Genomic DNA, 12842 nt, shown 5'->3' with positions numbered 1-12842 from the left:
TCCCCTTGAACTTAGAACTACTTAAACCTAACCAACCTAAGGACATCACACACATCCATGCCCGAGGCAGGATTCGAACCTGCGACCGTAGCGGTCGCGTGGTTCTCAGACTGTAGCGCCTAGAACCGCTCGGCCACCCCGGCCGGCCATAGCGACAGTTCCTGCAACACTACGAATTTATGGGCCTACAGGCCTATAAGTAATGGAAACAATTCACCCTCCTTCAATATGGCGAAGTATCTGATTAGAAAACTGTATAACGTTGTGGGACACACAGAATCGAATGTGATGGATTCGACTTACTTCATCCAACTGGTACACGACCATTGGACAGAGCAAACTGATTTAATGGTAATCCTTGCTCTAATTTCTCTCTTCACCAACATATCTTAGGAAGAGAGATTATTAGTTTTCTTCAGAAATGAATACAACTGTGGCCTTTGACGGGGTATGGTTATGTCTGTTGTCGATCTGTTTCACGTGTCGTGGATCATACTATGAACAAACGGACGTAGTGGCAATGGGACAACCACTCTCTGATAACAGCAGACATGCTCATGAAATCTTGTGAGCAAATTACGTCAAGCTTTGTGCTGTTCAGTTCGTGCTGTTGGCTGTGATACGTGGCCGATGCTTTCAATTGGCCTCATGCAGAAGCAGAGATGGAAACGTTTCGTCAGCATATTAACAGTCTGCATATTGTTATTCAGTTTATACTAGAACAAGAGAGTAATGGCGCATCCCTTTATGGGTGTGCAGGTCTACAGAACTCCCAACAGCGATCTGGTACACGAAGTTTACTGGGTACCTAACCACACTAACCCGGTACCTGCACGCTGTACTCGGCTCAGAAGTGTTCCGTTCTACAAACGCTAACTGCCCAAACCCAACGCGTCAGTGGTACAAAGGCAATGTCAACTAACAACTGAAACAGTTAACGTTCAACAGGAAGCGAGGTACAGAAAATGAAGTAAAAGAACAGCTCTCAGTGGTGTGCTTACCTTACATCAACGCTGTTAGCGAACGAGTAGGCGGTAATTTCCTAGGAGGCTTAAAATCAGTTTTCCAGAGTGTCAACAGAAGCCAGAATTTGCTAGCTTCTGCCAAGGATATATGTGGCTGGATTGAGGGTTTTTTTGGTAGTGAGGACGCAGCAAGTTATCTTGCATGGAGAGTCATCGACACATGTACAATTAACTTCTGGTGTGCCCTCGAGGGAGTGTGTTGCGACCCTTCCTATTCATGTTGACTATTAATCACTTTGCTGACACTTTTAATAATAAACTCAAGTTTTTCGCAGATGAATCAGTTATCTATAACGAAATAATGTCTGAAAGAGGCTGCATAAACATTCAGTCAAATCTTGATAAGATTTCAAAGTGCTGCAAAGACTGATAACTCGCTTTAAATATTCACGAAAGAATACAGCAAGTATGTTATACTTACAATGTCAATGAGTCGCAGTTGGGATCCGTTAACTCATATAAACACCTTTGTGTCACACTGTGTAGCGACACGAAATGGAGTAATCACAAAGGCTCAGTCAGTCGTGGCGAAAGCAGATGGCAGAATTTGGGTTATTGGTAGAATACTTGCGAAATACAAGCAGTCTACAGAGGAGACGGCTTAAAAATAGCTCCTGTGTCCCAGACTAGAATATTGCTCAAGTGTGTGGGACCAAAGAGAAGTAATGGGATATTGAATGTATACAGAGAAAAGCAGCATGAATGGTCACTGGATTTTGACCTATGGAAGACTGTTACAGAGATCAAGAAACTGAACTGGCAGACTCGTGAAGATAAAAGTAAACCATCCCGAGTAAGCCTAGTTACAAAGTTTCAAAAACCGGCTTTAAATGACTCTGTGGACACAATGCAACCCCCTACATATCACTCCTCGTAAGGACCCGATTAGATTAATTACAGAACACAATGAGGCATTCAACCAATCTTCCCGCGCTCCACATGTGAATGGAACCGGAAAAAAACGCTAATAAATGGTACAATGGGACGTACGTCCTGTCGTACGTTTCACAGCGGTTTGTTGAGTATAGATGTAGATGCAGAGGTAAAAGGACGCCGTTCTGAACACGGCAGGCGTATACGAGAACATTGCGGTGTCGCCTACATTGGGGAAACCAGAAGGCTTGTTCTCATCTGCAGAGCAGATAATAAGAACTATGTTTGATTTGAGCAGCACGATAGATCGACACCAACAAGCCGGATAAACCACGAACCTTAGCTTGGTTAAGAACGAATAAAATGTAAATCTTAAAACATTGCTAGAAACGATATACACTGAAGGAAAAATCGTAACACCAAAAGATAATTAATGTAGGGTAATGATCTAGGTGGCATATTATTAACATTGCATGATCACAGGTTAACGTAAGCAAGAGATACGCCTTTGCAAATCTGAAATGCTGATACATTAATAACCGGTGTAAAAGCCAGAATTTGGAATCCAAACATGCAAACGTGGATGCATTGTGTTTTACAGGTGTCGGATGTCAGCTTGCGGGATGGATTTCCATTCTTGTTGTTCTTGTTCTGTCAATACAGGGACGGTTTGCGCTGTTTGTGGATGACGCCGGAGTTACCGTCCGATGATGTCCCATATGTGTTCGGCTGGAGACAGGTCTTGTGATCGAGCAGCCCAAGGCAACATGTCGACACTATGTAGAACATATTGGGTTGCAACAGCGGTGTGTGGGGGAACGTTGTCCTGTTGGAAAACACCCCTTGGAACGCTGTCAAGAATGGCTGCACAACAGGTCGAATCACTAGACTGACGTACTAACCACGATTGTGTTCCTGCCGTCATACAACATCGCATTCCACACCACAGCTCAAGTTGTAGGTCCAGTGCGTCTAGCACGCAAACAGATTGGTTGCAGATCCTCAACTTCTCTCGTTCTAACCAACGCACAGCCATAACTGCGCCGAGGCAGAACCAGCCCTCACCAGAAAACACAACAGACTTCATCCTTGCCCTCCCATGAGATCTCGGTTGACACCACTGAAGTTGCAAATGAGGGTCGTTTTGGAGTCTGGCTCGGAGATGTCCTCGAATCAACCGATGTGTAACAGTTTGTTGTGTCACGAGGTGCCACCTGCTGCTCAAATTGCTGCTGCAGATGCAGTACTATGCGCAAGAGCCATACGCCGAACATGATGGTCTTCCCTCTCGGTAGTGCCACGTGCCCGTCCAGAGGCTGGTCTTCTAGCGACCGTACATTCTCGTGACCGCCGCTGACAGCAATCATGTACAGTGACTACGTTCCTTACCAAGTCTTTCTGCAATATCGCAGAAGGAACGTCCAGCTTCTCGTTGGAGGAGCTTACGGGCGCCCAACAACAAGGCCAATATCTTAGCCCTATTACACGATCTCGTACAAACACTGTGAGGTGTTGACAACGGCATCTTTGTCGCTTCAGAGGCATTGTTGACTAACATCAACTCACCACGCCCAATCTCAAAGGTAACTAACGCTCACGATCGTTACAGCGTTTGTTTACAGCAAACCTGATTTGCATTCTCATAGTGGCGTTACTAGCGCCACTCTTATGCATTGGCGCGAAATTTGATTAGACGTCATCTTTCAGATGTAGAAACACGCCTACCAACATTCGTTTATTTGGCACAACTTGTTCTTGGTGTTACGACTTTTTTCCCGACAGTATATATTGAAGCACCGATTCCGCAACTAAATTAGTGTACGCTCTGAAGAAACCAGCTGTAGTATGGTTGCCGGCCGCTATGACCTAGCGGTTCTAGGCGCTTTAGTCTGGAACCGCGCTGCTGCTACGGCCGCAGGTTTGAATCCTGCCTCGGGCGTGGATGTGTGTGATGTCCCGTAGGTTAGTTAGGTTTAAGTAGTTCGAAGTCTAGGGGACTGATGACCTCAGATGTTAAGTCCCATAGCGCTCAGAGCCATTTGAACCATTTTTGTTACATGGTTGACACGTCGATTTTTTAGTATTTTAGCACTTAAAGTATTTTACACGCCCATATAGTCGTATGTATTAAAGTGCCGTTTCCGGAACTTGGATGTGTGTGGGCCCCGGATCGAATCTGCCCTGCGGTTTGACGACAAGTGTCGGTGTTCCGGCCAGACTGGACGTGGTTTTAGGTGGTTTTATACATACCACCAGGTTAATACCAAGTTGGTATCCAAGTCTCACCTCATTTACAAGATTCTCAAACATTTAGCAAACTTAAGACTTCTTTCTCACGCAGATGGTTACGGGTGCACACATCCATGCCCGAGGCAGGATTCGAACCTGCCACCGTAGCAGCCGCGCGGTTCCGGACTGCGCGCCTAGAACCGCTAGATCATCGCGGCCGGCGGACTGTGGGAAAACCGGAACAGAAGAGAATCGAAGCATTTGAGATGTGGTGCTATAGACAAATGTTGAAAATTAGGTGGACTGATGAGGTAAGGAATGAGGAGGTTCTATGCAGAATCGGAGAAGAAAGGAATATGTGGAAAACACTGATAAGGAGAAGGACAGGATGATAGGACATCTGCTAAGACATGAGGGAATGACTTCCATGGTACTAGAGGGAGCTGTAGAGGGCAAAACTGTAGAGGAAGACAGAGATTGGAATACGTCAAGCAAATAATTGAGGACGTAGGTTGCAAGTGCTACTCTGAGATGAAGAGGTTAGCACAGGAAAGGAATTCGTGGCGGGCCGCATCAGACCAGTCAGTAGACTGATGACCAAAAAAAAAATTTGGAAGGCGAACCGGCGATTCGCATGAGGTCGGCAGCGCGTCACTGCAACTCCACTCGGGAGTTTCGACAAGCCTTTCTGTCCGCCTATTGGTCGGAAGCGGCCCAAGATAGGGTCAAGCATGGCATAATTATGCTGCCAAATTTGAACCAGTCTGGTTTCGGCAGCCCAGCACGCCTATTCGACCACATGCTGCAGGCAAATCAATTTCTATACGACCCATACGGGCCTGCGGAACTAATTAGGATATGCATCACCAAATTGCCGATGCACTTGCGCCACGTCATTCTTGCGGGACGATGCAAAGAGGACGTGGAAACGTTTAAGACACTTCTCCAAGAGTTGGAATATAATACAGGAGAATGCCCGCCTAATCAGGCACAAAGTTATTCCGGGGCACAGCAGTGCGACCGCAGTCGTGGCCGTAGTACTAATCAACGGCGTGACTGGTCGTCGCGACGCGAACGGAACAATAATCGGGACCGGCCGTACAGAAACTGGGGTAACAGTCGCGAACACAGGTGGAACAACGGAAATGATCGAGGACGTGGACAAGATCGTGAGAGCAACAGGTACGGCAACCAGAATCGATACTACGATGAACATGGTGGGAATAGGATTGTAGGCGGAGCACCACATGATGTTGAAATTCGGCCGGCCAACCGTAGACATAATCCAGCAAATGGAAATGAACAAAACCGGCAATGACAAATGATCAGCGCAGAAGGCGCCCAATCGGAACAAATGAGCGACATGGCAAATGAGTACATAGTGTATACAGAAAGGACAGTGAGGAGTAGAGAGGTCGGTGAAGAGAAAGAATTGATTAGTTTACATTTATGATAAATGCATTTTGAATAACATGTTGGTAAAAATAATGATAAAGATGTTTCTATGTATTTGATTAAAGTGATCTTTTTAGTTTTTTTTCTTTCCTTGTGCAATTAGGATTTAGGTTGGTTCAAATGTGAAGATAAAAGGTTTCTTTGTGAACGAGTGAAATGCTGTTTATGGTTTTTTTGTGTAAATTGGAAAGAGTCGTTCCTGAGAGAAGCAAGATCTGTGTTGAATTAATGCAAAACTTAGGGGAATATCCAATCTGTGGGTATTATGGGTCTGGCAAACCCAGGTCCCCAGCTGTTAGTAGCCTTGTTTCCGATTTTCTGCTTTCAGTGCTACTATCTATCTATTACTATCCTATATCTGTCAGTATAAATGAGGATCTCTTACTATAGTATGCGTGCTGTATGAATATTTTCAGATAGGAGAACTCTGAGAAAGGAATGAGTAAGTTTGAAATCTTGAAAACAGGATGCGATAATACGATTGTTTAACCAATGGCTTCCCAATATACGCTAATATGTTAATATTGATGATATATGTCCTTTTTGTTCTTTATAGCTGAGTACGTAAAGTGCTGTCTGTGGATTTCGTAAGTAGATTGAGTCCCTTCAAGGTGAAAGAAGAGTTGTGGTTTGTGTAATTTACGTGGCCCTGAAATATTATTCTGGTAGTCAAATACGAGCAGTTTTTCAGCAAATGGAGAATAGAACAGAAATATGGAACCTTTTGGTAGTCTTCATTGAAGTTGAGCCAGAGCCTAAAGAATTATTCTGCGATAATACTTGTCCTAGAAAAGTGACGTTTATGTGTTTTGTTGATGCTGTGAGCATTACAGCTTACTGTTTTCGCTGGTGCTGGATGCACTGCTGCCTATATGAGTTGAACTGAAGAAATTTCTCTCTTGAAGGTAGAGGAAGATTACATAATTTTGATTATGGGGCCAAAGGAAAGCTTGGTTTAATGTAGTAAGGATGAAGCAAAACATTTGTCATTTAAACTACGGAAGGATTCGGATCTTTTGTGTCTGTTGTAAGTTCAATATGTTAAGATGAAACTGTTTTACAGAATAGAGGAGACCACAATTTTGCCATTCATGAGAAATGAATCCAGAATAACCACCACAGGCGAAATAACTGATTTGGAAGCGAAAGGTAACTTAAAGAAGGTACGAAATTGGAGCCTTTTGACAGGTACTGTCCAGAGAAACATGCAGACGTCAACGACGACTATCAACATTTCTTGGCGGAAGCCCATTGTCAAGCGACAGTAAATCATGGTTTGGTGTTCTCTGGTCGCTAAGGGTGGCACAAAGGAGAGCCATTAAGTGTCATCCTTGCCCAGGAATATCAAACCGGAGAGCCAATTGAGGATAACTCAAGAATGTAACAACACAAGGGGTGTGGAGCCTTTTGATACATACTGTCCAGAGAAACTGGCACACTTTAACGACGCCTATCAACATTTCTTGGCGGATGCCCACTGCCAAGCGACAGTAAATCATAGTTCGATGTTCTCTGGTAGCTAAGGGTGGCACAAAGAAGAGCCATTAAGTGTCATCCTTGCCCAGGAATATCAACCTGGCGTGTCAAAAGAGGATACCGGACGAATTTGACAACACAAACATGGAACCAAATCGAGATGTATGGGACTCGGGCCACCAAGAGAAACTTCATGAGAGGGCAGAGACGGCGGGATTGCACGCAACAGATGGACAAAAATCCCTACTGACAGCTACGGCGACGAACCCCCCCCCCCCCCCCCCCCTTCTTATATTGTGCCTCGGAACAGTGGAACTACAGAGTGTGCCAGTGAACAGTGATTATACGGTTCTTAGTCCAGCGCATATATGTGTGTTCTTTCACAGAAACTTTGATCGTGTATTTTGCAGGGGTTCGATTTATTGGTGTTCTTTGTTTATTAGACTGAATCTTGTATTTTCAGGTGTTTTATTTATTGGTATTTTTTTTAGACGTTGACTACTCTACTTTCAGAGCTGTTTTATTTCTCAATGTTTGTTTTTGTGTGATGTATTAGATTTGTGATATTTTGTTTCGTAAATTCATTCCTGTGGCATTGCGTCGTGTATCAGTCAGATAGCTATTCATTCTCATTGGACTATGATCGATTAGCCTTCGCATGGGGCGTATTTATAGTGAGGAACCCCTTAAGGGTAACAGTCACATAATTAATTGTAGTTTCAGTATAATGGCACAGTGATCATTGTTTGCTAACTAACTGAAACATAGTAGAGTGATTAAATTAGTGCCACAAAGTTATTTTGATTCTACAAATTATTAGTTTTATATGATATATAATTTTTTTGCGTTAACCACTTTGTAAAACGTGTTTCTTTCTCTTATCATTTTCTTGCTTTTGCGGATTGTGCATTGTAATGTTCTGCTTTATAATTCTGATGTTATTTTCATGTTTTTTTAATTGCTGTGGCACCTTTGCTATTTTCATAAATTTCACTTGTTAATAAACAGTCATAAATTTTCCTGTGATCAGTTGGCTCTTTCAATGCGCAAATACTGGTGAACTCCATAAGGGTAACAACTAGAAATTGTTTTCATATTAATGACACAGGAACCATTGTTTTTACTTGCTGACCGGATTAGGTCTACACTATCTTTTAAATAGGTGTCAAAGATGGTTTTTTCTCTTTGAAATTGGTAGATTCTGAAGACGTGTTGAATTATTGTGTTTTAGGAAGCAGCTGGTGACCTTTTGCCTTTTCTGTACATTTTTCGTTTAAGTTGGGTGTGAGAAGCCTGCTTGGGGATGTCCTAGCATGGCCAGAAAATTCCCTGCACAGTCTTTTCCAGGAGCGTTGGGGTTATGAAAGGTCTCTGTTGGATTCCTGTCATGTTAATTTCTTAAATATGTTGTCATTTACAGCATAAATTCCTCTTCTAAACTTACTGTGGTGTTTCTGACTATCTGGGAGGAGACTGAGCTGTGGAACGTGTTACTTTTACACATAAACAAGAACGATCTGCCACCCTACTACAATTTAAAACACAGTTTATATGTAATTCATGTCACACAGTCTCACACGGAACCTACATCCGCTTTCTTTTGTATACTGTATATGATAAGATACTGACATCCCCCTTCCCTTCTGTGTGAAAGGATGAATGAGCAACTGTATTTCTAGTTGCATGCTTGATGGTAGCAGACAAGTCTGTCTGCTAGAGAACAGTAGGACCAACGTCAGAACAGGTAGCTACGCTTTCTAGAAGCAAAGAAGTTTCTATTCTTAGTAAGGTCCTGTCCGTCCCTTGTCATGTTGGTATAGGAAGCTGCCTCTCTGGTCACTTCCGTTTGTATCTGTTAAGCACGCTCGGTGGGAGCCCAGATCAGTCTGTCCGCAGCGAGCGTCTGAAGTGGTAAGATCTCCAGCTAAGCGCGTGTCTGCTCAGTCTGTAGGACAATGGATTTCTTATGTTCAGCCTAACTGAAAATTTAATCACCTTTATTTCAGGTTTAGCTCTAAAATATCTAATGTTATCTTAAATTGCAATGCAGTGTATTTCGAGTGTGAAGTTCAGAATATCTTCCGCTAGTTGCTTTGTCACTACTTTGTGAGTAAAGTGGAACCACGTATTGATCAGTAACTCTAACTAAGATCATCAATCTTAAAATCGAATGTGTGTAAGATTATAACGTCTCGTCTTGACAATATTTTTCAATATAGCGACTTTTCTTTATGTTCAACCCATAAAGTGGGTGAGACCAGTACCACGTGCTCATACAATTGTTTGACCCATCTGGTTAATAGTAAGACGATAGTAACCAGTTCGAGGTTTTTCTTTTGTAAATTGCTTTTCGATCTAATTTATTTTAATTATCCAAATAATTGTGGAGTTACAGTCTTTGTGTAAACCAAGTTGACCACGTGAAGCATGTGGTGTAATCATCAAAGTAGCCCTCAGCTATTCTTTTCGGGAAGATTTCACAGAGAGTTAGTATGAATTTAGTATACCAGGTGTGGTAATTTCATGACGGACAGGATTGCGCTACGAATGTAACTTCTTTGGGTGAAAAATGAATCGGTTGGTTGTGGTTAATTTCCTCTTGGATATGTTTCAACGTTCTTCGTGTGTTATTTTATGAATGCAGTGTTGTATGTAGTCTCCCAATCTTGGCTCCCTATTTGATGTGTTCTGTAAGATTACAAACTCACATTTTCACAATCCTAAATAAGGCACCAGTTTAGTTATGAATCAAGTTTGATATGCTGAAATTTTAACAGAACAATGATCAATGTTAAAATAAATGTCCAAATATAAACTGATTTATTTCTTTTTATTTAAATTCTCTTATATATATATATATATATATATATATATATATATATATATATATATATATATATATAAATCACCGGTTATCGTAAGATGAATACTAAAAGATTATAATTAATGTTAGTCTGGTTGGGAATTTGGTAAGCTAGACTGGATACCTGGTGAAACAGTTGCGCAGTAATGCAAGGTTAACTTCCCCAGATAGCTCACAGCTTTTAACCCACTTTTATGGTCTTGAACATCAGCACCGCAATCAGAACAAATTAATGCAGCAACATTACAGTAGTTACAGTTGTTACGTTGCACAGTTACAACCGTCGTGGGTTAACTTGCTTCAGGAGAGGAAACAACAGCTTTATGACGCCGTTCCCAGACGAATCAATGCATGCACCCGGGCCAGGGAGGGTGCAACGTCGTACTGATAAGTGGGCTCATAGTGCGAAGTTGTTTGTAAATTTGACCGTTTTGTAACCACTATAATAACATTACATACCCTCTAAATCCATGAATTTTTGTTTATTATGGACAGAATCAGAATTTCCCTTTCATTTCCCCCCCTCCCTTCTGCGTGCGCCGCGTGGGACAGCTGCGCGGCCTAGGGCGTCTTGTCTTGATCCGCGCGGCTCGAGACCTCCCTCCGGAAACTGTGTGTGTGTGTGTGTGTGTGTGTGTGTGTGTGTGTGTGTGGTCCTTCGCGTAAGTTAGTTTAAGTTCGGTTAAGTAGTGTGTAAGCTTAGGGACCGATGAGCTCAGGAGTTTGGCCCCACAGGACCTTACCACAAATTTACAAAAAATTCCTTTTGCGTGCGTGACTTGTTTTGTCAGGTAGCATATGTTTAAAGTAATGCATTGAAATTTGTGCCACAGTCAACATGCGAATCTGGATATTCAAATTCATGATGAGCAACCGTCCTGATCTTTTATTTAGTCACTAAGAACCCTTTCGGCATGCATTCTTCGCAATTCGAATAGCAAGTGGGAAAAATATTCCGTTAAGAGGATATTTATTTTTCTTGTAACTAAAATACTTCTTGCAGAACTAAATTATTGCCGAAAACCTAAGATTTTGCAAAACTAAAATTCTTATGGAAAACTGAATCCTCGAATTAGAAAAGTCTTTAATACTCTCTCTCTCTCATGAATCAGATATACTATTCGAAGCTTGTGATAAAACTTTTTACGTGTGGCATGTTCAGTTAAATTGTAAAGCTGTTCGTAAGATATATTTGTTTTGATGCGCTTTGTTTGTGACTGCGTCTTTGTGCAGATATGTTCAACTACATAAAACCTGGAAGCAACAATCCGTACTTTGACGAAGGCCGCGCGGGAATGGTGTGCACCTGCCCAGCAGAGTGCGACAGCCAGACGTACAATGCCGAGCTGTATCCCAGCGAGCACAGGTACGTGCCTCAACGTAAACAAATACATTACAGACTGATGCCGTGCGACCGAAGAGAGCTACTGTCGCTGCGTCAAATTGTATATTTCCACGTGTTACGTGATCTGAATGTCGTTCGGTCGTCGGCATGAGTGTGCGTCGTGCATTCACGATGTGGCAGTCTTGCTCGTCCTTCGAGTGTACACTGAGGGGAATTACAAGGCCTCACGACATAATGGGCGCTATTCCGTTAGCAGTCGTGACATGAACACTTCCCCCCACTTTCCATTAACTACTCATATTTTCTCACAGCAGTGTGTTTAAGTTTTTGGTATGAGAAGAATATTACTTTCTCCAAAATAGTGTAAGTAATAAATGGACTGAAGAGTGTGAAGTCCCCATATTCAAAGTTACGAATATCCATGTCAGGAGACGTATTGGATGTAAGTAATGCTCGATTATTTTAAACGACAAATTTGCATATCGCGGCAGTTGTTCCTGTTATTATTATTTTCATTAATCTGCTCCATTAAATACTACATGTCTTGCTTTACTTAATTACGACCTTTGTTGTAGACTTGAAAAATACATTTTATCTGTTGCATAATTTTCCCTAGAGTGTTTACCACCAAAGAAATAGTTCCTTTTGTTTTGCAGTTGGCGACTGAAATTCATACATTAGGAAATTCTATTAAATTACAGAATTTTAGAAAGAGATGTACCAATCCCTTCTTGGAAGCTGGCCAGTTTCCACCTTGCATTATTACACTTTCCAGTAGCATGTTTCTCTCCCTGTCCAAGTCGATCCCTTCCAGTAAAATGTGATCCACAGCTTGGGTACCTCCAGTACGTCGACACACAGCGTCGTTGTTTATTCTGACTCGATGGTAGTAAGCCTTCCGTTTTTCGCGACCTGTCAACATTGCTGCGAAGTTAGGAGAGCTCAGTAATCGGATCACCATTCTTTCGTGAACCGCTGGAAAACATTATTTTACTATTACTTCTTGTATAGTCTGTTGCCATTCTATCTCCATTTCTTCCAAGGTAACTTCCTGTTTTGAACTGGATCCCTTGTTTGCTGTCTGGTCTGTAAGTACATTTCTGTGTGTGCCAGTGTGAGCTTTAATCCATGAAATGTCTGTAGCCCTGTTCTTCTTTCCTAAAGTTCTCGTCGTACAGTACAACGAAAACCCAGTCAACATTTGCAAATTTTACTTTTTTTTTATCCACTCGATGACTAGTCGCGGGCCGGGGCCCTTTTTCTAATCATTGTAACATAGTCAAAAACCATGTCAAAAATGTGCAACGAACACATTTTATCTGTATGCGCTGTAACTGATTGTTGCACATCTTTGACATGGTTCTCACATCTTTGGAAATACCGTTTTTGACTATGTTACGATGATCTGAAAACAGGTCTCGGCCCGAAACTAGTCATCGAGTTAATCAAGAAAAGTAAAATTTGCAACTTTTGACTGGTTTCTCTTTGTTCTGATAAACAGAAATTGCTGACCCCCAGCTACCCCAGCATCCTGACAGTTCTCAATTATTCTTGTCGTATTTCTTGCCTCTTATGT

The 12842-nt window shown here is 42.2% G+C and overlaps 1 protein-coding gene across 1 annotated transcript in view; it reads left to right on the top strand.

The window, feature by feature from the left end:
* LOC124789033 (pickpocket protein 19-like) overlaps positions 1–12842 on the top strand; it is a 117189-nt gene that overhangs the window by 81032 nt on the left and 23315 nt on the right. The window contains exon 7 of the mRNA XM_047256322.1: positions 11155–11287. Within this exon, the coding sequence (XP_047112278.1) occupies positions 11155–11287 (133 nt within the window). The remainder of the gene's footprint in view (positions 1–11154; positions 11288–12842) is intronic.

The sequence above is a fragment of the Schistocerca piceifrons genome, chromosome 3 (assembly GCF_021461385.2).
Source record: "Schistocerca piceifrons isolate TAMUIC-IGC-003096 chromosome 3, iqSchPice1.1, whole genome shotgun sequence".
Taxonomy (NCBI): domain Eukaryota; kingdom Metazoa; phylum Arthropoda; class Insecta; order Orthoptera; family Acrididae; genus Schistocerca; species Schistocerca piceifrons.
The sequence above is the reverse complement of the archived record's forward strand: the minus strand, read 5'-3'. Positions and strand labels throughout refer to the sequence as shown.